Source organism: Vigna radiata, chromosome 8 (genome assembly GCF_000741045.1).
Source record: "Vigna radiata var. radiata cultivar VC1973A chromosome 8, Vradiata_ver6, whole genome shotgun sequence".
NCBI lineage: Eukaryota > Viridiplantae > Streptophyta > Magnoliopsida > Fabales > Fabaceae > Vigna > Vigna radiata.
In genome coordinates this window covers 34,091,658-34,119,219 of record NC_028358.1, presented here as the reverse complement: position 1 = coordinate 34,119,219, position 27,562 = coordinate 34,091,658, and the positions used below count along the sequence as shown (strand labels likewise).

Here is a 27,562-nt window from a genome sequence, read left to right as displayed (position 1 = left end):
ATTAAAAATATATTTAAAGCATGTGAGTCGTGAAATCGGTTCCATACCGTTCGGCGGCACCCTACACTGTATTATAGTGTTGCGGTGACCTCTTCTCTTCCGCGCTGAAGTTCTTTGCAGGTAACCGATATACCCTTTTCATGTTTCGGAAATTTGTAGTGCAAAGTTATTATCTTTTGTTGATTTAGTGTTGGCGAATGAAGTTGAGGTTGAGGTTGAGGTGATTGAACCTGTATGTGTAGGAAGCTTGATGCTTAGTAATGGATTAGAATTAGATAGTGTTCATTATACTTATATGTGGCTCATTTACCTATCATACAATACAACTTTGTTACTTGAGTTGTAGCTTGTAGGCATCAGTCACGTGTTTTATGTTGCTTGCATAATCAAAGGGGCATTTTGCAGCTTACTACGACACAGTACTAATAATTTATTTCCTTACATTTGAAACTGAAACCCTTCACTATCAGGATTCTTATCATCAACTTTGACATTTCAGTGCTTATTGTTATTGTTAGTTATCAATGTTATATTTTGTTCTCATATGAATCAGGGTTTCTTTCTTTTCTTTTCGGTAATTAGATATCTAATGCTGCAGATATTAAGTTGATTACTTGGGTCAAAGTTTGATTTCTGGCATCTCTGTCATGGCAACTAGTAAGTGCTGCTATATTTACATTTTCCCAGTTGGGAAATACTTATTTGTCTTCATTTTCTAAGATTTTTTTTCTCCTTTAAATAATATACTATATTATTACCGTGCTTCCTGCAGGACTTCAGTTTGAGAATAATTGCGAAGTTGGAGTCTTCTCAAAACTTACCAATGCCTATTGTTTGGTTGCTATTGGAGGTTCTGAAAACTTCTACAGGTTATCATTCTTTTTGTAGTACGGAAAATATAGCTCCTCCTAGATTTAAAGTCTTTGTGCTTGGTTTCAATTGGATGGAAATTGCCAAAACATTTTTCTGTGAGTAAACTAATTTGTTGTTTAATAGTGCATTTGAGACTGAGTTAGCAGATGCTATCCCCGTGATCAAGACCTCCATTGGTGGCACCCGAATAGTTGGTCGCCTTTGTGTCGGTAAAGTTTTTTTTTTTTTTTCCTTAGTTTCTTAAATCTTAACGATTATAACTCCTTGCCTTGGATTACAAACCAGTTTAGGTTAACTTCTCAATAAACACTTTTGGAAAGGAAAAAAACTTCTTCCATCTTCAGTTCTGTGAAATTAGATGAGAAAGCTTCTAAAAAAGTTGAGGTGGATACATTGTTTTTAACTTCAGGAAAAAAATTGATTCGTTTAACTTATTTTTTTCTCCTACCAAAAGTATTTCTTGAGAAGTTGGATCTCTGTAATTTATTTTTATTGATGGATCTGAGCTGTCTCTTTATCTATTACATTTAGACCTTTCACCTAATTAGCTTACCTTGTTGGTTTCCAGGAAACAAGAATGGCCTTCTCTTGCCCCATACCACCACAGACCAAGGTGTTTCTTTTTATTCTGCGTTTTTGTTTTTATTCATAATAGTCTGAAGCGTGTATTTTAAACTGCATTGTCAAACTAATCTGACCAAAACTTTCTGGCATCACAAAAGGTTAAACATTTGTGTACAAGATGTACATACCTTACTAGTTGGAGAAAGAAAAGGCAATTTAGTACAAGAATGACCAAAAGTTAATGCTGTAGTCTTTGATTTTGGCATGTCAGAGCCTTATGGATGCTTGGTTTTCAAAGTTCATTTTTTTAAAAAGATCAGACTATCAATTTTTTTAGAAGAGTTTTTGATTGTACTATACTTTAAAATGCTATACATGTTATCCTCTTTAACCTTTTCCTCTTCTTCTCTACAGTATGAAAACAATTTTAAGTGGTAGGGAATTAGAAGGTATTCATTCATGATTCATGCAACAGATCACCAAAAACTGCTTGTCTGACGATATCCATTTTTGTGGCTTCAGCGTAAAAGTACTAGTTTAGTCACCAAATTTGAACAGGGTACCCTACTTTGAGTCTGAAAACTTTTGCTTGGCTGCATGTAAGCATTTGGGAATTGGGATCTTTCTGGATACCCTAGGTTTATCTCTTCCAATGTCTTCTAGTTCAAAAATCATCTTTGTATTATTTTCCTCCTTTATGGCGTATCCATTGTTTCATCTGTATTGGTGACATAGAACTCAGCATTAATTGTGATGTTGTACTGACTTGTGGACATGGTACTTGATCTTTTTACTGTCACTATTGCCGAAGAGCTTCAACATTTGAGAAATAGTCTACCTGATCAAGTTGTTGTTCAGCGTATAGAAGAAAGATTATCCGCACTTGGAAATTGTATAGCATGTAATGACCATGTGGCTCTCACCCATACTGATCTAGACAAGGTATTGCCTTATTATATATTAGCCTTTTCTTTCATATGCTGCACTTTTATACTAATTGGATTTGGACAATCATATTTGAATGTTAAAGAGGGCACTGACAAAGACATGGCCAGACTGCTTGTCATTCTGAATTTATCAGTTTGAATTTGATTTTTGCTAATGTAGCAAAGTATATTCTAAAAGTAAGTGTCAAATTTCATCTTAAAACCAATTAGTGTTAAGCAAAGTTGTCTAAGAGAAATATAACTGGTACCTGAAGAACTAAAGCAGGTGATGTGGGACATTCCAATACTCTTTCTGCACAAATGCCTTCTAGAATGGGCAAACCTATCAGAACAGACAATTTACCAAGATGAATTATAAATTATAATTTGTTATACCATGTTACATTTTGTTGCAAAATTAATATACACTAAGGTAGTTGTTCAGTAGATATATTAGTCAGCAGTGAGGACAAATGTTCCCTTGAGAATTGAAGGCATCATGTAAACTTAAACCACTTTAAATCAATTATGGACACACCCTTGCATTATAACTTCACAAACTTTCTCACTTTACCAAAGCTAAATCCTGATTTTTTGTTATACAAGCAACTTATGGAAACTGTAAATAGTTTTTAAAAAGCATTGATAAATTTTTCATTGAAAAGTTTACTGGCATGTGGTAAGACTAGATATTTGACCACTCTGATCCGTATGATCTTAAAAGTCATCTATAATGAACGAACATTTAGGTTCAGGATTGTGTATTTTCTATATTATCCAAGTACTTTTACCCTCTATCAGAACTTGCAAATAATGTAGGCAGGATAACATACTTTTGACTTAAATTATAGGGGAAGGTGACCGTTGTGTAAATGTCCTTTTTCTTGCTCTGCTATATTATTATTCACTGTGAAATTTATGTTCAGGAAACTGAGGAGATGATTGCAGATGTTCTTGGAGTAGAAGTTTTCAGGCAGACTATTGCGGGCAATATTCTTGTGGGCAGTTACTGTGCATTCTCGAACAGGGGTGGTTTGGTAAGTACAAGGCTTGTCCTCTTGAATATTCTGGTCCAAAAAGATGTATAGTATATTTTAACAGTACACTTTGTGCAGGTCCACCCTCATACTTCCATTGAAGACTTGGATGAACTTTCGACCCTTCTTCAGGTTCCTTTGGTTGCTGGGACTGTGAATCGTGGTAGTGAAGTGATAGCTGCTGGCATGACAGTAAATGATTGGACAGCATTTTGTGGTTCAGACACCACAGCAACGGAGCTCTCTGTAATTGAGAGTGTTTTCAAGTTGAGAGAAGCTCAACCTAGTGCCATTGTCGATGAGATGAGGAAATCACTGGTTGATACTTATGTCTAAATTTTTGTCACTAGTTCACACTTGTGCCAACATCTTTCAGTTTTATCTCAGTTTGTCCTGCTAAACAGTTTGATTTCTAAGATATGAACACATTTCAATAAGAAATGTGGTTTCCATTAATTGTTTGTCTTCTTTTAATTCAATTTTGTGGTTGTCGTCCATAAATCACAGGCAATATATGGGGTGGTTTTACGTTACATGATTAGTAAATAATATCTATTCATTAAAGAGATAGCTATCATGTTTTGATGTGAACAAATTTTTAGAACATTTTATCTCAAATCATTTTTTTAATTACCTATATGTAAACTTTGTCAATTTTGTCGTAAAAAGATCAAATCTATAAGAATAAAATAAAATAAATCATAACTTAAGTTGAATAAGGCTATTTTTAATTTAATAGGTTTGGTAATCAAAAATTGTGACTTAAGTTCAACAAGACTATTTTTGGCCAAATTGGTTTAGCTTGCAATTTAAATGAGATTAGATTAAATTAACCTAGGAATTTATTAATTAGCCTTTTTTTATAAAATAATTACATTTAAGAAATATTATAATAAAAATATTTAGAAAAAAACATTTTCTTAAGATACATACATGCATTAATATATATATATATATATATATATATATATATATATAAATGTTATAATTAAAATTAAAATTAATTTCGTTAATATGGTTAAATTTTTAAAAATACGTGAGGGAAAATGATTTGGTGGAAAAAAAAATGTAGCCTCTTTATAATACAGACGAGATTAATACAAATTTATTAGACTCGACCTCACATAATAACAACTCTATATGCATAAAGTGTCTTTATCTTCACTAGGATTTATACACATACACACACTTTAAATATTTTCTTTTTATAATTAGTATAGTTTGGGAATGATATTTTTTGAGAAAATTATTTTTCAAAAATAATCTGAATTTCGAAAAAAAAATATATTATTCTAAAATAAACTAAAGACTATAATTGTCTCGTTTAAATTTTAGTCCATACCAAAAACCAAGTTTTATTCCTCGTATATTTTTTTTAGTGTCTTAGCACAGATAGAAAGTGAAGTTTCATACTGTCAGGAAATTCATCTCGTATTAATAATGACAAGGTTTAATTGTTTTTTTTTTTCAGTTTGTTTGAAGTGTGTTAAATTCTTTCCAATTTTAGAAAAATGTTAATTTCGTCCACATATAAAAAAAATTTATGTCAATCAAGTCATCTTCATACATACAAACTAATGGTGTTAATTGCATTATTTTCGCTGCTTAAAGCTAAAATATTTTCGCTTGAGCTAAAAATGTACTACAACTAAAGTTGAGCCACTAAAACTCTTTCGCGTGAGCGAAACTTACTTCATTTGGGGCTAAAACTTGGGGTGCTCATTGGACATAAGTTTAGTGGCTTCACGGGAATAAGTTTAGTGGGAGTATTTCGATGAACATTAAGGATTTGGTCTCGCTGAGGGATTTCGATCTTAATGGGAATGAGTTTGTTGGGTTGATTCCGTGTGATTTGAATGGGATGAAGTTGGAGCGGTTGGATTTGAATAATAACTACTTCATGGGTTCGATCCCTGATTTTGCAGCGGATAAAGTGATTTTGAAAGCAATGATTTTTGCTTGTCGAAGCCTAGGCTATCTGCGCATTTGAGGTGATGGCGCCATTGGATTTTCTTGGAGGGTTGGGTTATCTTCAGATTTTGGTTGATTCGTGGAGTGACAATAATCCGTGTGATGGGCCATGGCTGGGGATAAAGTGCAATGATGATGGAAAGGTGGAAATGATTATTTTGAATAACTTTAACCTTAGTGGTAATTTATCCAACAAGAGAATCCAATGTTACTTCCATTGCATGGTCTTTAATAATTGAATGGTGTATTCGTTACCTCCATCAAAGATTATTATCACTCCACGAATCCACTCATGAAGTGGTTATTATTCAAATCCAACCGCTCAAATTTCATCTCATTTAAACCATACGAAATCAATCCAACAAACTTATTCTCATTAAGATCGAAATTCCTCATCGAGACCAAATCCATTGAAAGTAAAAAAAGAAAGAAAAAAGAAAAAATGGACGAAGAAGAACTATGAAAAGGAATAAAAAAGATAGGAGTAAATGGTGAAAATGAACGGGAAAAATCCATTGAAAGTATGAAAGTGCAACAAGAGTGGAGTAAACATTATAGAAGAAGTTTCAATAGTAATGGTAATGGAAGGAAAAGAAAATCTCATGTACGGGGAAAACGATAACATATTCAAATAGAAGAAAGACGTGTCACATGTACAAAATATGTAAAATGACATGTAAATAAAGTAGATGTTATAATGAAATTTCGTCTGACTTATCAAAGAAAATTTAATGTTATTGAGTCATAGAGACAATATACAATTATTTATAAAATTAGGAAACCAAACTAATTCTAAACAATGATCGATTTCAATTTTTTATTATAATTAAAAACATATTTAATCTTAAAAAAATATTTTACATTATTTTTATTTTCTCTCACGAGAAAAAAAAACTTTTTAAGTGTAAAAATGGTGTAAAAACACAATTCAATTAATAATATTGATAAACGTTCTTTTGGACTAGTCTTAAAGTCATACTGTCAACTTTAAATTCCAAGACAATGAATTCTAAGATGAAAGAAAAATGAATGGTTAATCAAAACACAGTTGATATCCATTTGACGTAGTATTAAAATAATAAACAATATATATTAAAAGGTTTAATTGGTCTACATGATAAAATTTATCTCAATTAAATCTCAATTAATTCTTTTTTCTCTCTCCTTTACTCCTCTGCACGTAGTAAACCCTCTCTTTCTTTATCAGTGTTATCTTCAACATGATTTGTTTTGATAATGTATAGAGAAATATTGTGTAAAATATGTGAACAAAAATAAAAGTAAAAGCTATAAAAAAACTGTAAAAAAAAACAGTAAGAGAAAGAGATGACTTATCTAAGTAAATAATTGAAAATATAGTTGTTAAAGTTAGAGTTGTGAAAACGGACAATTCGGTTTGATCCGGTCTGACTCACTACTGGTTAGTCATTTAGTGATCCAATCCAACTCGATTTATTTGAATCAGAAAAATTTGAACTTGGTCCGACCCACCACTTAATTACATTTTTTCAAATAAAATAAATTACAAATTTTATATAATTCAAATTTAAACAAATTTCACTCCGATATTTAAATAATTTTAAAGATAGAAAACTTAAATTTTTTTCAAACAAAAAAAATAATAAATATTTTTTATAAAATTAAAATTAAATTTTAATGAAATAAAATTAGGTAGGTGAGTCGGTGGGCCAACTCGACCACCACAGATTTAATCCAAATGAAAAAAAATACTATTTTTTTAATTCCAACTCAGTTCGAACCTGTGGTGAATCAAATTAGTCTACAGATTATGATCAATTTTGACCATTCTAGTTAAAGTAAGTCGGGTAGGTTTACGGAAACAGCAATGGGGAGGATTTTCAATTTATTTTATAATATACCTCGTTTAATTCTAATGAATATTAAAATCTAAAAAACAGATTAATTATGTAGGGAAACAAATTAAGACTTTTTTTATATATTTTTTGTATGTAAATTCTTTTTTGGGAAATTCTTATATTCTTGTATGAAAATTATGTTTGAAAAAAATTATATTTTTATACGAAAATTCTTTTCAATAACAAAATGAAATTTTGAGCATTGTATATATTTTTCTATGGCCAATTTTTAAGTGCAATTTATTTATCATATATTTCTTTTTTATTAATGACGTTTTCTAATAGTTTGTATTTAATGATTAATGAGTTGAAAAATTTAAGAAACCAAGGACAATTTTAATTTTTTTTACATTACATTTATATTAATTTATGCACTATTTTTATTGCATCAGTGATGATTATTATATATTTAAATTTTTATAATATTATTTTGTTTCCAAAACCATTTGCCAAATTCACAACGACTACATTTATTTAGGAGTGTGTTCACGTAAAAAATTTAGGTCAGTAATTATTAGTTTTAATTTTCTTACATGCTACAATATTAATAAAGAAATTTATAGAATACAGAATAAATTAAAGATATAAAATATATTCTGTCTTTTTAATTTTAAATTTTTCAATACTGTCTTTTTATTTTTCAATTCTTTTTAATAAAGTTTTACCTTTTTGAAAAAATATAATTACCAATATAAAGATATATAATTATTATATTATTGATATATTTTTAGGTGATGTTAATTTTTTTATATATCTATTTAAAGATATTTAGTATAAGAATAAAAAGAACCTAATAAAATGTAATATAATTTCTAAATATAATTAACAAAAAATATTAAATCATTGCATATTTTTACATTATTGTTAATTTTTTAAGGATGTTGACAAAAAAACATACTAAACTATTGCTTTTTAAAACAAAATGGCACATAATTAAAAATATAATATTGAAACAAACTTAAAAATAGTTGGATAAAATAAATTATTAAATCCAAAGAAAATTTATGACATAAATTAAAAAAATAATAATCCAATTATATGAGTATGAAAAAGCGCAAAAATGTTTTAGTAATAAATTATTGTTGTTCGAAAAAGTGTTGAGAATTGTCTTATATTTAATAATTAACTGTGTAGGTATCACGATTAATTGTAATCAATAATAATAAAGAATCCAAAAAAAAAAAAGTGTGAGTGAAAATATAACTATTAAAACACAATAAAAAAATGAAAGTAATTTGATACACTGCAGCAAAACTAGGAAAAATTAAACCTATATTAAAATTACTTTCTATCACATTTTACTATATGGATCTTAAAGTAGTTTATTCAATTTTACAATTAATCATTTTACTAATCACTTCATTAATCCTTAACATTGAGGAAATATTCTTTTCAATTCTATTTATAAAGTTAAGTGCTGGGTATTAACATAATTAAACATGTTATAGAAAAAGTCCACCAAATAATATTTAAATAAAAAACAATAAAAACAATCATGTTTTCAATTTTTCCACCAAACTAGCGGAAAAACGATTCAATTTATCACAAGTGATGATTTAAAGAATGAAAATTTTCAATCAATTTCTTTCATTATTTTAATATTATATCCTAAACGTGAATTAGAGTAATAAATAAAAAATAAAATTAAAATATATCGTTCATTGTTTTAATATTACACCATTGACTACATATTACATATTATGGTTGGTTGAAAATTTAAGTGTAAATCTTAATTTCGTATTTAATAGAAATGAGAAAATAAAATACTATATAAAAATAAAAAGTTTTTTAAAGTTTTTGATAAAAAGTGTTAATCTTTTATTTAGTTGAACTCAAATATTATTGATGTTTGTGTAATCTAACCTAATATGTTATTGATTGATGTCTGTGTGTACCATTAAATAATATGTTTTCCTATTCAACCATAAAAACCACCTGTCAAACACCTTTTTTGGAAGAAAAACACATTGTTTTTACAAAGTTAATGATTGGATAGAGTTATCATGGCAAGGTAAATGCAAGAATCTAAGAATAATTACGGGTGAGATTGCCATTGACAAGAAAGATATCATTAACCTAATGAAGTTTGAGGTTATTGAAGTCGGCAGAGGTGGTGTTTATAGATAGGTTTTCAAAGAAAAAGACAACAAGATCTTCATACAGAGGTTACACATACGGTGAAACAAGCCAAAATTACAGTGGATACAAAGAAATATTCTATTTCCCAATCTTAAAAGTCTCATACAATACACATGCATACACCATGAATAAACTATAGTTTATAATTGAAAAAAGACATACAAATATTGGTTTGCCTACCGAAACACACGCACAAAGAAGTATGAAAAGCAAAAGGCAAGAAGATCACCGCAAGAAAAAAAAAGAGTGGAACCATTCAAATAAATAAAAAGAGGAGATAGAAGTGAAGTCGTGAATTATACTTCACTCCAAAGGAAGTGTGATGATAATTTCCATCTCATTAATCTGAGAAAAAAAATCATTGAGAGGAATGTGATAACAAGAGAGAGAAGAACACATAAGGATGGGTGGAAGAGATTTATTTATTTATTTATTTATTAATTTAATTTAATTAATTAATTAATTTATTATTTTTTAATATTGTTTTAATGAAAGTTTTATTATATTGTGAAGAGAGGAGAGGGCGAAGTGAAGCAATTGGTTAAACCGAAACTAATTATAATTTGGAAAGCAATCCTAAGATCCTATGAATGAATCCTACGAGCGAAGACCCACCACGCGCCCTTGACCACACCAAAGTATTCATTCATAACCATCACATTCACCACTCTCGTCTTCATTTCCTCATCCTTGTTTTGTTTTTTTGTGTTTTTATTTTTGCTCTGTTTCACTTCTTTTAGGGTTTCAAAGTCTCCCATTCATTCTTCCTTTCCAATTGAAACCCTTCTTTCATTCCCAACTCGATTTCCTCACCTCGATTCCCAGTATTCTCGCTCTCGATTTCTGGTTACGCGATTGCTTTCTCATGCTGCGCAAATTTCAATTTCTTTGCCGTTTGCCAGGGCTGGAATCGCTTCTGGATAGCTGCCAATAGTTTTTCTCTGTTTCGTCTCTTTATCACGAAAGAGGAGGTGCAGCTGTGGAAGTGTTTCCAGGTTCAGTAGACAGTGCTTCATGCAGATTATGATTTGAAGTAACCCTAGACTGGCCTGTAGGTTCGTGGATTTTGGTGATTGTTTTGGGAGTGTGATTACCAGAGAGTTTTTATTTTTTTTTGGGGGTGATTGGAGAAGGGGATGGAGAATGGTCACGATGGGAAATTAGCCGAGAAATTCTCCGGCTTGAGTGTTAACCAGCACGGTCACCAACAAGTTCATGATCAATCTAACGTCTCTTCTAACAACAATGATAACTTGTATCAGGTCATGAAGGCTGTTGAAGCTGCCGAGGCAACTATAAAGCAACAGGTACTCTGGTTTCCACACGTTCTTCGTTAAAAGTGTGATTCATTGGGTGGCGCTTGTTCATTATTTTCGTACGAGGTTTTATCATTAATGTGTATTGCCATGCGGTCCAATTCAAATTTCAATGTTTTGATTGTGCTTATTTAATTGTGTCTTTGCGTTTATGTGCTGTGGTGCTTGATTGCAGTTTTTATAACTGACTATCCTTTAGGTATTGAAAAGCCAAAGGTTGAACTTGGGTCTACAAGACATTAGGAACCCTTATAAGTAGGGATAGAGTTTGACTGGTAATCAAGGTTTTAAATTGTAGTCTCAGTCCTCGATGCTGTGGAAAATTACAGACAAATTCAGTCTATGCAGACACAAATATGGTCGATGCTGCCACAAGTGTGGTGGCTTGTGTTGCTGTCGTGGACATCCAAAAAACAATTTCGATGTTGCTGAAATTGCATTCATAAGCCGTTTTTCAAAAACTTGCTTGTATTTAATAATAAGATGATGTGTCGTGCCTCTTGATTCTTTCTCCCTTCCCCTCTTCTGCCTTGATTGCTATCTCCAATGGGGTTTCAACTTCTGTTATGCCCTTAAAAGGAGAGTGCTATCCCTTGCAGTTTTTTATTTTAGGTCACTGTGGTTCAATGAAATGGTGGCTTCTTTCATATCATACCATGTTAAATAAGATATTAATGGTGCAACACGTATCTTTTGACAGGTAGAAGAGAATGACCGGCTTAAGTCTGAACTTCTGAGTAAAGTTAAGGAATTAGAAAAATATGTAAGTTCTGTATTCTGTGATGGCATCTGCTTCATTTATTGAATGTTTATCCTGCTTGTTGCAATACAGACTTTCTTCTTGTTTGCATTTGATTGCTTGGTTGTGTACTATTTGTTTTTTGTCTCCATGCTTTTTTGAATCTTAATTCCGTTTTGCTTGGGTTGGAGTTACTAATTGGAACAATTTTTAGCTGAAATGAGGACACTATTTGGTTTTCAAATGTCCAATCTCTAGATTATCGGATAATGATGGACTACTTATATTTGTCCAAGATTGTATACGTAATGTGAGTGTTTTAGATTATTTTGTTTTCATTAACTCAAAGAAGATAATTACAAGGAGTTTGGATGATAGGTGGTCATTCTTAATGTAGAAAGAAGACATAAAAAGGAGGAAAAAAGAGATGAACATAAATGGTGTGAAGCTTCCCAATCCCTCAACATATACTGCGATTCCATTCTAATTTTTTGGGCAAGCAGTTCAAAAAGCAGAAGTAATTTGAAAGCAGAAAAATATATTATTAGTTAAACACCTTGTTATCTTAATAATAGGCTTATCCTAACTAAGAGAAAGTTGTAATATTCTCTAGGATACAGCGGTTTCCACTCTTATCTTTTCATGTTTGTCCACTCATCCATCATCCATGGATCCACATTGACCTCCTTTTTATGCTACATTTATTTTCTTTTTTACTTTTGTTAGTGCTTCACTGCTCAAAATTCTCCATGTCAGAGCATCGCCATTTTTGGTCTTATAGCTCTTTGGTAGAATTTTCCTTTGAAAGGTGGTTTTTGACTACCGATTACCTATAATCTATGACGCTTTTCACATTTAATCCACCCAACTTGAATCTTATTTGTGGCATGACCATCAAAATCCTTATCACTCCTAAGCTGGACCCAAGAAGGGCAGTGATGATTTTCGCAGCCTGTGGGGACTTCAGATGATTACTGTTGTACACCTAGAATGCAACAATGAACGAGGGGCATAAACTGATACCATGTGGGAATAGTTCTTGCACTTGAAGAAGTGCTAAAGTCCATGCACATACATTAATGTCATGAAGCAAATCCAAGAATTGTATTATGTGCTTCATCTGCAAAATCAAGATGTCTACTCCATAAAGCAATGTTTTTCCATGTACTTAGATTTTAAAACTTTATCCTCCATTCAGTTTCATAAGCGTTTTATTCTCTTTTCCTGTTCTACGACTCTTGAAAATGTAACATTATTTTTAATAAAATATGAAATATTATTTGAGAGAAGTAATTAAAAACTACTAAAATCTCTCTGTGCAATTTATGCTTTGTTGGCAGAGGAAAAAAGAATCAGTGGAGCAAAATTCAGATTTGGTTGCTCCATGGAAGGATAGGGATCACAGATCTTATGAAGCTCATCAATCAGGTCCTTCTATAGGTATTTGAGTATATCAGCTGAATGTTTACAGGGGGCTATTTTCTAGCTGATCTACCAGTATACTAACTGTCCATCAATAACAAATTTCAAATGGATGCAGCCAGAGGCAATACGGGTGACCATTCTGATAGCAATCAAATAAATGGAACATTGAGAGTGCAGCCAAATGACCAGTTGCCTCCGGATAATATAGGCTACTCTCAGTTGTCTTCACCATCTACAAGGTCAGTCTCTCCAAGCAGGTATGTGATATCAACTGTGATGTCTTATTTATTCTATTTATAAGTAGTGTTGAAGAAGGGTTGTGTAATTTTAGAATCCTGTATTTGCCATAGGCATCTACTGGAAAGAGATCATGATCCTAGATTTAATTCACCTCAGCATGGTTTGATGCCTGTTGCTGAAGCAAATAATAAAAATAATAGCTTATTGAAGCAGGTACTACCTTCAGTTCTCAAATTTCATATTTAATAATTGCTCAATATTTCTGGAGTCGTGTGTATTTATTTATGATCTGGCTATTAAGATTCAGGAACATGAAGAAGAGATCATCCTATTAAGGAAACATCTGGCAGATTATTCTGTAAAGGTAAAAGGTGTACATATTAGTTAAGCTGTTATGCGTGTCTTTAGAGAATATTTTGCCTTTTTTTAATGACTTATAATCTGTCCATGTTTTTAGGAAGCACAAATACGCAATGAAAAATATCTCTTGGAAAAACGCATTGCATATATGCGTCTGGTATGCATGAAATTTTGTTGGCGGATATGAAATTTCTTAAGCATCTTCGTTCTTTACCTTTTGATCTTTCCTTATATCTGATTGAGCATATGCTCAAATGAATAATTTGTAATATTGCTGCCAGGCCTTTGATCAACAGCAACAGGACCTTGTAGACGCTGCATCAAAAGCTTTGTCATATCGACAAGACATTATTGAAGAAAATATACGTCTTACATATGCATTGCAGGTTACTTTTCCTACCTGTTTCCTCGTTTGGATGGTTTCTATAAGTATTTTCAATAGTCTACTGTTGTGTTTCACACTCAGTTTTTGCATTATCTTTTTCTTGCCAGGATGCACAACAAGAAAGATCAACATTTGTATCGTCTTTGCTTCCACTTCTTGCAGAATACTCTCTGCAGCCACCTGTTCCTGATGCACAATCCATTGTTAGCAATGTCAAGGTCAGCTTTGATATGTTTCCTTTAAAATTAAGTGATGCTTCTATCCTTGTATAAAACTTAACAGTATAATCTACAAATATTACGCTTGAATGTATTTAAGTCTATCTCTTTCTTATACCGCCTAGAAGAAAAACCCTTGTAGCTTTACTATGTTGAAAAAAGACTAGTGGAGGGTAGTCAGAGATATTCATGAATCTGACTTTTCTTTTCCTCATTTTATATAAATTTTATGCTGGGCTGTGTTTTTTATCAATTGAATTACATACGAATTGAGAAAAACGTATTGAATTACAGAAACAGAATATTTCAAGACTCGAGGACCAGATATTCTCTTAATACAATGCAATAGGTGGTCAATAACATGGAATTAGAATGGAAGGATGTGGAATACATTGATACTTAATTCAGAAAGCATAAGATGAAATGCATATTTATTTCCAAATGAAATAAAGTCCTTGAAATAATGATTTCAATCCACATTTAACTGCGGCAGTTTGAGATATACCACTAATATGCTATACAAGTTTATGCCCTTTTTCCGGGTTTTCTCTTACATGTTGCTATTGAAAAATGGCATATAGGCTTGCAAAATAAAAAACATGAAATTTTGGTTTCAATCTACCTTAGTTATATATGTATCAGTGATGCCTCTGATATGGTCGGCAATCTTATGGCCTCTTCTTTTGGGGTTTCTCCAACATATATGCATGTTAATGGATTGGGCTGCTTTGCTCCATTACTCTGCCCTCTGCCGTTGGTTGTTTTCTATTTTGCTCTATAAGCTGGTGCTGTGTATGTGTTATGTCTTAAGCTCAAATTCCAAGTGATATTTTAAGAATTTGATTTTTACAATGATGTGTGATTTATATTGTTGATCTTATAGTTGTGTAAGGTTACTGCTGCTGCTTTTGTTTAAGCTTCCATTATCTGTGGTGGGAGCATGAAAGTTAAGTTGTGCACTTCCGTTTTCTCAAGCATTGTTTGATATCTTACATGGAAAAGTCTTTTAGATCTCTGTATAAATGGTCATGTGGTGATTACTGAAAGTGTTGTCTCTTTGTCCACTTTTTTGCAGGTTTTGTTTAAACATTTGCAGGAAAAACTTCTTCTAACAGAGGTATGTCGGGCAGAACTTGAGTGTGTTCTATTCCTGTAGGCACTTTTATGGTTCGGTAGGCTGTAGATGCTGCTGAAATTTTGAATTGTTTACTTTCCCTTTTTGCTAGAGGAATTTATTTTATTAGTTATATTTTGTCTCTTACAGTCAAAGCTAAAGGAGTCGCAGTATCAATTGACACCTTGGCGTTCGGATACAAACCATGCTAATGTTGCCACACAATCACACTCGATTGGTGCACCTTTGGCAAATTCTGTATGTTATTGTGTAACATTTTTCCCATTTCTTTTACATGATAAAATTCTAAATAATAGCATTTTTTATCAGAATAAAAACAGCCTCGAACTGGTACCCCAGCATATGTATTCTCAAGCAAAGCCTCAGGTCTCTGTTGATGCTCAGGCAGGCACTGATTGGGATCTATTGGGTCGCCACCAGAATGGCTTCAGTGGTGGTGTGGCAACAAGTGTTGATGCTGATGATTTGGGGAGATATTCACCTCTTGCAAGCAGGTGAGCCTGATCAAATGGAGACTGCTACTGTGAACTGAATGTATTGGTGGGTTCTGTTTTCATGGAATCTTTGTTAAAGTGGTCCTGATGCATGAAATTGTTTTGTTCCATTTAACTGAAGTTGATGTGGGTAGACTATTCTTTCTAGGGCAAATATAAACCAATGATATTACTGTCATTATCAGCAAATGTAAAGGTTGATTATATTTTCTATTGTTCTTGAAATAACAGTCTTAGAAAAAAAACCTGTGGTTTGTAGATTGTTAGGATCTCACACTGACCGTATATATTGCCAAAGTAGAGCTTATAAAGGCTTGGACAATCCATACCCTGTGAACTAGTTTTTAGGATTTTATGTTGGGCCGACTCAAATGTAAGATGCTATTAGAGCTTAGCATGGATGTGATCTTGGGTCACCATTACCTGTCCAAATTGCTACTTGGCCTCATGGTTTTCCCAGTGCACTAGAAAAAAGTTCTAAATTTCCTTGTGGTAGATATTCAATCTTCAGGTGTAAGGGGATACACATCTACTAAAGAATATAAATATTGCCGAAGTAGAGCTTGTTGAGACAATTCTCACCTAATGAGCTAGTTTTGTGGTCTATGAGGCCTGACCTAATCCAAGACAAGTATTCAATTATTGAGGTTTTGAATGATTTTTTTTTTTTTTTATGATATGTAGCTGCCATTGGAACAGTGATTGATGTGTGCATTTAGCTGTCCTGTCAGTTATAAACTATAAAGTAGGAAATTCAATTATTGTCCTCTGTGATGTTGGAAATTGCTAGTGGTACATACTATGGTATTTTCTAACTGTAGATCGTGGTATGATTGACTTTGATATCTAGGTTTCAAGTTGCCATTGACAATTCTTTTTTGAAGTCTTACATGTAGGCTTGTATAGAAATTGTTCTTAAGTGTTACATGTTTGGTAGCTCAGTTCTTATTATCGATTATCTCTGTTGCCTGTTGTAGAAAATTTATTCAAGACCAGGTTGCTTAGTTAGCAATGGGTGCCTTATGAGATATTCTTCTGATTGCCCAGGTGTTCCAATATAGATAAAATGAATTTTTGCTTGGTTGAGAAAAGATGGTCATCTAGCTTGACTTGTTTCATATCACCTAGAATTCATGTGGTCTCTCAGAGCTTGTTATTAAATTTTGTTATTAAAATAGAAATTCTCCCTTGGTTTGTCTTACAATTTGAGAAGGGCTTTAATTTGTTAGTGAGTCTTTTAATAAAATAATAAATGCTGATTTATATGATTTCTCACTTTCTGTTTATCTATCTTTTTTGTTTCATAATTTCCTTAAGTTGAACTAAGTTACCAGCAGGTGTGCGTTTTGATATTCAACTAGTAATGAAAACAGCTTGATAAAATTAGACATTCTTTGGGCTGTTGGAAAATGACATCTTTGCTCAATTATATTGGTCATTTCATTTCACAGGAATTTATCGGCCCATGATGCACCCACCCACCTGGTGGTTACTCAGGGTGATACCCATCCTGCACAGTATGGAGAGGAAATGACTAACAAACAGGTCACATTTCGTGATCCTGTGAGCAACACTGAAGTTGATGATCCTGATGGAGATGGAACTCATAGTGAGAGAGAAACACCTGCTAATTGGAGTTCTGGCAACACTCCTTATACAACCACTGTTGATGATCCCGGTTCTTCATATTCTCCTTATTTACCACCAGTTCTTGAAGAACCTTCTTCTTCTTTTTCTGAGGGTAAGAGCTAGTTGCCTTTTAAGCTTTACTATACATTCATAGCCTTGCTGTTGGCTATTCAAAGTTAAAATAAATTATGCTCCAGCTGCAGATGAAGATCCACTGCCTGCTATAGAGGGACTTCAAATTTCAGGCGAAGCCTTTCCTGGAAGGGAACTTCAGGCATGTGGATACTCCATCAATGGCACTACAAGTTGTAATTTTGAGGTGCATTTTATTTTTTTATAATTTGGATCTTGTTTCTTCTTCTTTGTTTTCTTAAAGGTTTTTCCATTATAATGTTTGATATCTATTCTAAGCATTTGACAATTGATGTTACCTTGTGTCAATGTTGGACTACCAGTGGATTCGGCATTTGCAAGATGGTTCCTTTAATTATATTGACGGTATTGTTATACTTCTGCATAGGATTATCTTCTCCTTTTCTTCTGGTATGTGATGAACTCAGTCATGATTTGTTTAATATATAGGGGCGAAGCAACCTGCCTATCTTGTCAATGCTGATGATGTTGATACATTGCTTGCCATTGAAGTCCAACCCCTGGATAACAGGAAGCGCAAGGTACTTTTTTTCGTGCTAATGTAATAGAAATCTTACACGTGTATGCAAAAGAAAAAGGAAGCCGATATAATGTGGAAAGCCATCTGGGCCACCCAACAATGAATTAAGAATTTCAAGTAGTGGCAATAAGTGACTACTATTTGTAATTTTAATTGATCATACTGTTGATTTGGGTATATTGGGATTGGGGTTTGAGTGGCTACTCTTTGTAATCTTTGTTAATCTTGGTGAATTTCCAGCTTTCACTTTGCACATTGGGTCAGTCAGTATAGGTCAGAGTCAAACCACATCAATTTCCTTGTCTCTCCAATTCCCTTTGTTCGGAGTTCACCAGATTGCTAAAGGAGTTATCTAATCACTATCTGTCTTTCCGAGAGAATTTGTCTTGATAATACCCCCGACTCACTGTCTTGGCAGTGTGGTCCATGACAATCTGGCATAAAGAGACATCAAAGTCTGATAAGCGAGATTGTCATATGTTTATTCATTTAAATTTTCTCTGTATTTGAGCATGAGAAGTCCACATAAAGCACCTTGAACATTTGTACTATATTTATATTTAAGAGCATACAAATTTCTTTAGTCTTAAGAGAATATATGTAAGGTGAGATAATAAAAGGGGGAAACTAACTCTAGATGCTGTTGGAAACACATCGAATAGAAAAAAAGGCCAATTTAAAGTATATAAGTGGGTGTAAACCTCATCTTACAAACCGGTTTTGTAGGGTTGAGTTTGACTTAAAGTCCACTTCTTAATATGATATCAAAACTAGGTTAGAACATATCCTAGTGAGATTTGTTGTTTGTTGGAGATATTGTTCCATCCGCTATTGAGTCACTATTGGACCATCCAATAAAGTAGTTCCATATACGAGATGTATATACCTTAGTGTGAGGGGTGCGTTGAAAGTCCGTCCTGCATCGACTAGAATAAGACCAATTTAGAATATATAAGTGAGTTCAAATCTCACCTTATAAGCCGGTTTTGTAGGATTGAATTAGGTTTAAAGTTCACTTCTTAATCAATGCGATCGGGATGTTGTGCATATGTGGGCTTAATGGGCCGAAAGAAGAAATTCTATTAGGAGAGGGTTTGTACTGAGTTTATCATGTGTAATTGGACTTCTTTGCTGCCATAGCCTTTGTTCTGAATTACAGCTCATGGATCAATTTTGTCCAATTTCTTTTTTTTTCTTTCTCCAATACTAGTGAAATGAATACCATCCAGTTTATTAAATGTTTCTCACCTGTTCTGTCCGTCTAACATGGTACAGAATAAGTAATTTCATACTCTAATAATGCTTAACAAATAACTTCTGATGTGGGAAGCTAAATCACGATTTCATGGATGTGTATTTTGTCAATTGAGTTAGACAGCATTTCGTTTTTGGCTAATAGTTGTCTAGCCGTTTATTATACTGAATCTTGTGCATTTTTTGTGATTGTAGGGAGAACCTGTAAAGGTTTTTGCCAATGATAGCAAAAAGATCATTTGTGGTGAGTATGTGTATCATAATAGTATGTGTCTTGATATCTGATGTTCAATTGTTGCTTCCTGCTGTGTAACTCGAAAGATTTACTTTATAGGGAAGTGTTGTGCATTAGGGTGATTTACTGTAGTCTTTTTGTGATTAAGCTCCCCGTCATTTGTCATGTCATCACGTGTTGTAGAAAATGAAAAACATATATAAAAGGACATGATGGTTGTTGTTACTATTGAGAATGAAATTGTTATATTTATGGTATGTTCTATAGTCAGGAGGCAAGGAGAAGGGTTCAAGAGAGAAGGAAGGGTAGGAAAGGATTGTAACCTTTTCCCATTTCTGGATCAGTGTTATCCAATATCGGAAAATACCAGGGACCTAAAAATCCTCAATGAAAATATATTGGAAGCCATAAAGGTTTATGCATCGTAGCCAAAAGAAATACAATATATGCATATATAAATAATGTAAAAAAATAATACATATAGATAATTTTGAAAGTTACAATACATAGAAATGATTTAAAAAATCCAAAAATATAATTGTAATGCAAAATTAATGAAAGACAATTGTAATTAATAATAATAATATCATGACTAGAAATTCAAATAACAATAAAATCAAATTAAAACACCACAAATTTCTAGTTCAAAACTTCAAATAACAGCAACCTAATAGAAGACTTTATTGAATAACAGATTAGAAGCAAGGAGGATAAATATTGTCCCATGAGAAAAGTTAAAAACAATTTAGTCTTAACCGACCTGTCTGCTTTGGATGTGTCTTACATGCCTTGATTTGAATAGTGTTATTTCTTTTCTTTTGTCTCCCTGCTTATCTTCCTAATTGGACTGCAAATTTTGACCAGTCGTAAAATAGTTTATTGAGTTATTCTCCTTTTGCATTTGTTTTCAGATCCTGAAATGCAGAACCACATAGAAAAGGCTTTTTATAGTGGACATGCTTCATATAGAGTTTCTCATTCGGTAATTCAATGAAAGTAGTTTTCATATTGCTATGGTTTTCCTTCAAATGTTAATGTCAAAATATTATTTTACCTATTAGTTTTGTTTATTAAGAACTCCTAACAGTTTTGTAAATATTTTTCGGTTGATATTTCAGACTGGGTATCTTGGTATATGGGAACCAGCCACATTGGCCATTAAGAGGGAAGGTTACAGTATCAAAGGCAGTGGACCAAATGGAGTTGCTATCACAGAAAAATTTTCACCGTCCACCCAAGTATGATGGTTTATTCGTTTTTGATATTATGTTTGGATATTGAGCTAGTTTATTATTTGGGAAACGAAGTATAATTCATTTGTAATCCCTTTCTCTTTTTAAACGAAATTTATTGTTTACTGTCGTGAAAAAATGGAACTCAAGTCTCACATGGCTAGAAATAGATTCTGAAAAGATTATGTAAATGAAGGACAATCCTAATAACACATTGATTTTGAAAGATTGAGTTAGGCTAAACCTTTGTTGAGACATGCTTGCAGTGTGGCCTAATGTTTGAAAATGATAATTTAGCAACACACCGTGTTTAACCTCAGGGCAATTAGGTTTATCCGAGTATATTTGGCTATCTAGAATAATAGTTATATTGAGATTAGAGACTACAAGAAATCGTAAGAAGCATTAAATTGCAAAAGTTTTGTCTTTTCAACTTTATGGATTTTGTTGGGTGAACCGGGTTATCTCATCCTATGATCATTCATGTACCGAGCTTTACTTCTCAATAGTAGAACTTTTCAAATAGTTAACTTAAATTCTAAGTACTCCCCCCATGTTTTTCGTATTTTTCTTTTTCATTTATTAATAAGTTTTTGCATGTGGAGGCAAATGATTGTTGTGCTTTGGGATCTCTGCATAATCGAGATGCCAAAGTGCACAGTGATGCCCAGCGTGAATTTATAAAAAAAAAAACAAATTCTAAGAAGTACATATTGCCAAGTTTGTGATTGTCTGTTGAACTTTCTAACCTTTGGTTGGAGTTATCTCACCTGATAGATATCGAGAAAGCCAAAAAGAGTTTGTGAAGTTGACATTGAGTAATTTTTTAAACTTGTTTATTTCTTGAGGACAAATTTTTTTAATTGTTGAAAAAGGATTAAACTGTTTAGATATATTATATGTTTAATGATCTTGAGTTTTATATATCCTTTCTTCATTTTCTTCTGTAGGTTGTGATTCCATATGGACACGCATCAGAATTCATTATTATTGGTTCCAGTGGTTCTGAACACCTTTTAAAAGCAGAAAACAACTCCACAGAGATCAGTGGGTAAGTATTCTCACTGATGTTTTGAATCCTAACCTAAAACTTCAAAGTTTTGAACCCTTTTGAAGACACCAGAAAGTCCGATCTCCGTTCTCTCTCTGAACAGTCTCTTGGATAGAAAATAGCCATAGGCCTTTTGCGTCCTTGATGTTTGATAAACGAGACTTCATGTCAGTAGCCAAACATGATTTTTGTGCCTGTTTGTGGTTACTTCTGCATCATTCTTTAAATTTAATACTGGCCTCGAGCAAAATTTTATTGATTTTCTTCTGTGATAATATACTCCTTTAATTTTTGTAATTTATCACCAGAAGTTCGTTGCAATTCTGAGAAAATAATTCTAGTTCTTACTTCTGTCCGTTTTGGATGACAAATGCAGATACATTTTTTTCCGAGGATGACATGATTTTTTTTCTGTTAAAAAAACGGTCAAGATATTCTCCATAATATATTTGAAAATTTTTATTCCTTTTTTAAATACCGCTACTCCCCACTCTCAACTTTGTGCAACCTCAATTGTGTAAGATTATTATGGAGAAAGAAAACGAGAATGTGAATAAACTTGTAATATGTTAATTTTACTTTGTTTAAAATGCACTTGGAAATTGGAATAATTTTTCTTGTCTGTAAGCAATAGCAATTACCTTTTTAATCAAGAGAAGTGTCCTACGTCAAGTTTTAAATTGTTGCAAATTGCAGTTTGTAATCTCGTGTGATTTGTTTATTTCTGAATTTTTTTCTGTTTTGTCTTCTGCTTTTAATAGTATTTATGTTTATTCTTTTTGCAGTGCAAGAGACACTATTGTGCTCACTTTGAGATTATTCATCCTGAGGAGGGTATATATAAATTTTCTCCTGAATTTATTTACTGATTAATAAAAATGCCGAAGTTTATATGCTAGAATATTTCCATTTCGCCTTAAGTTTGTTTGACATGTCATTGATCAACACTTATAATTTTTTTTTTCTTGTTTGACTTGGCATGCGCCTTGCTACGTTTGTTGGTAAAACAAAAAAATAATAGTAATGAGAGAGGTTAGAGAGCATCATTTTTCCAACATAGGAAATTTTGTAGAATTTAGTCAGTCATTATTGTTAACGATTAACTCTATTGCTTCTTATGTAGAAACTATAAATAAATAGCATTGATATATATGTTCCCTGCTTAGATGGTATATAGGATTGTGTGAATAGATTCCTTTAGTTCCTTGGATTTGAAGTGGACTGAGCTTTATAAGGTTATGATTCTGACTTATTGCTTCAATTCCGAGAGTTTTATTGGAAAGCCAGAAAGAATGTGACTTCATCTGTTTGGTTTATTGGTGTTTTTGGTTTTGTTTATGGAGTATAATATTGAGTTAGCATGGAAGAGTATATATATTGAAGGTTTGTTCTTATTTTTCTCTTGTGCAGCCTGGAGAGAAAAGGAGAGTAAAGAAAAAGGGATTATTCTTCTGAAAGGGGAAGATGAGGCGCTTGGCAGAAAAACTCCGCGGACAGAGATGGGTATCGGGAGTTGTGTTTTGTGTGCTACCTAAAGTTTTGCTCCTTTTCATATTCTATAACAGGGCAGAATTAGCTTGAGCTGTAATTGTGAATTTATACAATCATTTTTTCTTTTGTTCAATATTTAGCAATTCTTTTTTAGCTCTGCTATTTGCCATGTAAGTCCATTGTTTTACTGCATGCTGCTCTTACCATTTTGTGCATGTCTTTGCGTGGGCCCGGGTACAGCGTGCCTGCATCCACATGCTATGTACCCCCACTTTCATCAACTAAAATGGTTCAGAGAAAATGACATAGTTGCCATTTTAATTTAGTGAAACATGTCTCCTACATCATTGTCGTGTATTTTTTAAATAAAGAAATATAACTTTTGCAAGAGCTGAGATGCAGCCGGAAGAGCACAAGCGTGTTTTCGTGTCTTGACGATGATTCTAGGAACAACTTGTGTTTGGGGTTTTTGCAAAGAAACACGATGATAACGAGTATATAGAAAGTGACTTATGGATCCCATAACCAGAAAGCAAAAAATTATTTTCAATTCTGAAAATCATTTATACAGATAAATGTTTTCAGATTATACAATCTAAAATAAATTCGTTTTTATATCGCGTAATTTGAGAAAATTCTAAATTATATCTTCTAAAATGAACTTTGAACCAAAAAGGGTAAAATGAGAATTTTCATATCTAAAAATCCAGTAGAAAAATTTCCTATGTAAAATTTGTGCCGTTCGTCTTCGATTGCGTTCATGGTCATATTTAGTTAGATCCAAAATTTATTATTTATTATTTTTTTTTTATATTTATTGCAAAGACTATAAATACTAATTTTCCTTAATATTTTTTGAGTAAACTACAATTACACCCTTTCAATTTTTTTTTTTAAAATTGTTTTTATGTTCCCGATTTTTCCTAATTACAATAACTACCCTATTTAGATGGTAAAGGGTAATGTTTTAAAAATCAAAGTTTGTATAGTGTTTTAAAAACAATAAGTTCGTATAGAATTAAAAAAAATGTCAATGTAATTTGGGCAATATAAGTCTACCATTGTAATTTGCTTTATTTTTTAAATTACTGCTATTTTTTACTTGCTTTGAGTTTATAAATGAGATATCTCTCCTTATTCATGAACAAATTAACAAGTTTCGTTGGAGAAAATAACTTCTTAACATACCTTTTTTTTTAGCCTGCATTCTAGATCTTACGTATACCAACAACACTCTGATTAATAGATAATACTAAAAGTACACATTTTACTATTTTTTTTATATGTGAACCTGAGAAGTGATGATTTAATTACAGTAGTAGTTTCTATCTATTATGATGTCTTCTTATGACAGACATTGATGATAAACTTTTAAAGGGGAAATCTCCAATGTGTCAATATGACAAATTTCAGTTCTAAGAGTGGAAGAAGAGCAAGATCGTGATGGAACCTTTATATGCCAAAAAAGTATATAAATGAGATATTAAAGAAGTTCTACATAGATAATTGCAGAGGTACCCTCACTCAAATGAATCACCAGGAAAAAAAAATTCAACAAACAGGATAAAATTGACAATGTTCTATAGAACCTTACATCAACCAGAACCAATATTATGTTTGTAACATAAATTATTTGAAAATTTATGAAATGTGTATGTGAATTGCATCATTACGCCGTCGAAGAGATTATAAAATCTAGTAAAAGGAGTACTATAAACTATTATTCTCAGAAGTTTCAAATACAGCAATTATTAAGGTAAGGTGGAGATATCTTGCAAGACTACAACATTTCCTTTCCTAGTTTTTAGGAGTTTTGTTTTTCTTGTTTCTCGTTTCAAATCTCAGGTGTTACATACTGTTTGTTTCTAAGATTTATTATGTCTAAAATTAAGAAATATTATAAAAATTAACTGAAAAGAAAATAGTTATAATATAGTGCAAATGGGTCTGGTTTGTCCAGATTTTTGTTCACTTCTAACCTTATGATTGTGTATTGCAACTTATTTTCTCAAAGTGCATCGTATAATGCGTGGTTTAGGATTTGTTTTCAAATAAAGGTTTAGAATTGCCTTTTTGGGCACAGATTTTTTCATGATATGATGGAACAATCCAATAAAAGAAAACTACAATATCACCTTTTCTTCTTTAATTATCAACAACAGATATTCATCTTCAACTCCAAGTGGACAACGCCCCAACCTTCTTTTTGCTGTGTGATGAAACAAAATCTTAATCTTTATCAACTTTAGCTTCTTTAATTTCTTTCAATCCTTCACAATGCTCCTACACAGTGTCATCCGCTTTATATTTTTTTACAAAAGTACATTTTTTTTAAAGTACAATGTCTCAAAAGCTTCAAATGTTAACACTGAACTATTGGGTTCAAGAGATCAATTACACAACATCACATAACAACCATTTCAATTAATATCATATTCAACTAAGCATAAATTTCACTACTTGTCAAACACAATTTCATGCTTTCTTATACAAAAATTAAAGTGAATATTAGCTTCCTTTATTTCTTAGAAGACTAAACGATTATAAAAAACCTCAAACATCACCCACAAATCAAATGACACTACCTGCACAAACAAATAACAAATTATGATCAGGGTATGCCGTTAGGATCATAGATAAGCAAATAGTTTTATAAAAGACTTAAATTCAACATGCAAAATAAGAAAGGCTAGCATGCAAGGAAAAATGAAACTGATCAAAGAAAGGAGTAGAAAATAAAATTGTTCTATCAAAGAAACCAATAGATTATATTTAAAGATCTCGCCGTAGTGATCACTAAGATAGTTTCTGATCTTGAAACACATGAACAAAAGATAAAAACCCTTAAAGAGAAATAACAGAACTCTAGAAAAGTGATTTTTAGAGAGATAATATATTTTAAAATAACGAAATTCGTTTTTAACAAAACTATTTATATTAAAACTTTTTAATATTAAAATAATCAAATATTGTTATTTTTAAACCATTACCACTATTAAAATATGATTTTTTTAATTCTTTACTTAATAATATACTATAATCCTATTTATTACCATGTATAAATATTATGAGATATTATAAAAATATTTATTACGGTTATAATTTATTACTGATTTTCAACATAAATGGAGAGAAGGTACAATAATGTAAAGTCACCTTAAATGTGAGAGCTCTAATATTTTACTCTGTGAAATGAGAATGTATATATAATAATCTAACATTAGAATGTTGAATGGATAAAAGCTTCTTTTTATAGCCGACTTACTAGAAAATGTTCTTCTTTTTTTTTTCTATGGTGGAAGACCTAATTCAGAAAAGTGTTAGTTAGTGGAAATATATAGTTGATTGTGATTGTAATTTTGTGAGAATATTTTTAGATTCTCTAGTGAAAAGATTTACCATGTATAAGGATATATATCTCATATGGTTTCTATTCAATGAAGCAAGATAGTATATTGTAAACAGAATATTTTATCTAAAATTTGAGTACTGTTAACAAAAATTATTAACTTTTTATTTCTTTCAATAAATTCACCCATTTTAATTTGTTGAACAAAAAAGTATATGAATAGAAAAAAGAGAGACTAAATTAAATATATAGGTAGTGCCTACTTCTTCTAATTCCGAATTTTGAATATACTTGTTGACCAAATTTTTAAAATGTACCTTAAATAGTAAATAATAAAAAAGAGCTTAAATTATTGGGGTTAAAAGCAAGAAACAGTAACAATACTAATATAATAAAGAAATTTAAATAATATTTATAAAGTATTTGTTTATGAGGAGAAATAGGTAATAGAATTGCAATAAAGAAAAGAAAAGAGTGTAAAAGGTGAAAAAGTGAATGTTGTGAAAGATATTTAAGTAGTGGAGTGAATGCAGCCATTCACTTCCAAAAACAATGTTTATTTATCCTTTTTAATATTATTTTTATCACTTTTTTTAACAAATAAAAGAGATGCTTTAATGATGATAAATATTCTGTTTTTAATAAGCATATAGACATAATAAAAATATAGGTTTAATGTCTCAATAAGTCCCTATTTTCGTTCAAAATTTTAAATAGGTCCCTTTCTTTTTTAGCGTCTCAATTAGGTCTCTATTTTTGTTAATTTGATCTAAATAAGTCCTTTCTGTCAATTCCATCAAACGGCGTCAGTTAGTGTGTGACGTGGCCTGATGACACTGACACGTGTCAAAAAAAACATGTGTAATATAGATTTTTTAAATTTTAAAATTAAAGAATTAAATTAATATATTGTGGCAATTAAGAAAAGATGCTGAAATTAAAAAAAAAA

At 31.7% G+C, this 27,562-nt stretch overlaps 2 protein-coding genes across 3 annotated transcripts; both read left to right on the top strand.

Annotated features, from left to right (window-relative positions):
• LOC106771084 (eukaryotic translation initiation factor 6-2-like) lies at positions 1-3,933 on the top strand. Its single transcript, XM_014656984.2, has 8 exons — positions 1-120; positions 599-657; positions 773-869; positions 997-1,082; positions 1,442-1,486; positions 2,249-2,379; positions 3,290-3,400; positions 3,479-3,933. The coding sequence occupies exons 2-8, from the start codon at positions 648-650 to the stop codon at positions 3,734-3,736; spliced, it is 738 nt and encodes a 245-aa protein (XP_014512470.1). The 5' UTR covers positions 1-120; positions 599-647; the 3' UTR covers positions 3,737-3,933.
• Positions 3,934-10,036: 6,103 nt separating this feature from the next.
• On the top strand, positions 10,037-23,606 carry LOC106772187. 2 transcript variants are annotated; one of them, XM_014658409.2, is made up of 22 exons: positions 10,037-10,694; positions 11,404-11,466; positions 12,783-12,882; positions 12,983-13,124; positions 13,218-13,320; positions 13,409-13,471; positions 13,565-13,624; positions 13,749-13,853; positions 13,960-14,070; positions 15,146-15,187; positions 15,335-15,442; positions 15,515-15,699; positions 17,151-17,440; positions 17,532-17,647; positions 17,784-17,826; positions 17,911-18,002; positions 19,451-19,499; positions 20,402-20,472; positions 20,609-20,728; positions 21,673-21,773; positions 22,559-22,607; positions 23,184-23,606. In XM_014658409.2, the coding sequence occupies exons 1-22, from the start codon at positions 10,524-10,526 to the stop codon at positions 23,226-23,228; spliced, it is 2,229 nt and encodes a 742-aa protein (XP_014513895.1). In that variant the 5' UTR covers positions 10,037-10,523; the 3' UTR covers positions 23,229-23,606. The 2 variants fall into 2 exon arrangements, with proteins under 2 accessions (XP_014513895.1, XP_014513892.1); XM_014658406.2 differs by having other exon boundaries at positions 10,039-10,694; positions 17,526-17,647.
• Positions 23,607-27,562: the final 3,956 nt, after the last annotated feature.

What these genes read in the sequence shown, in the direction of transcription:
- LOC106772187 (XM_014658406.2), top strand. Translation starts at nt 10,524, where the DNA reads ATGGAGAATGGTCACGATGGGAAATTAGCCGAGAAATTCTCCGGCTTG. An exon ending in CCATTGTTAGCAATGTCAAG is followed by an intron (nt 14,071 to 15,145) that starts GTCAGCTTTGAT and finishes ACTTTTTTGCAG; the next exon opens with GTTTTGTTTAAACATTTGCA. An exon ending in AACTCCACAGAGATCAGTGG is followed by an intron (nt 21,774 to 22,558) that starts GTAAGTATTCTC and finishes TTCTTTTTGCAG; the next exon opens with TGCAAGAGACACTATTGTGC.
- LOC106771084 (XM_014656984.2), top strand. An exon ending in AGTTGGTCGCCTTTGTGTCG is followed by an intron (nt 1,083 to 1,441) that starts GTAAAGTTTTTT and finishes GTTGGTTTCCAG; the next exon opens with GAAACAAGAATGGCCTTCTC. An exon ending in CCATACCACCACAGACCAAG is followed by an intron (nt 1,487 to 2,248) that starts GTGTTTCTTTTT and finishes CTATTGCCGAAG; the next exon opens with AGCTTCAACATTTGAGAAAT.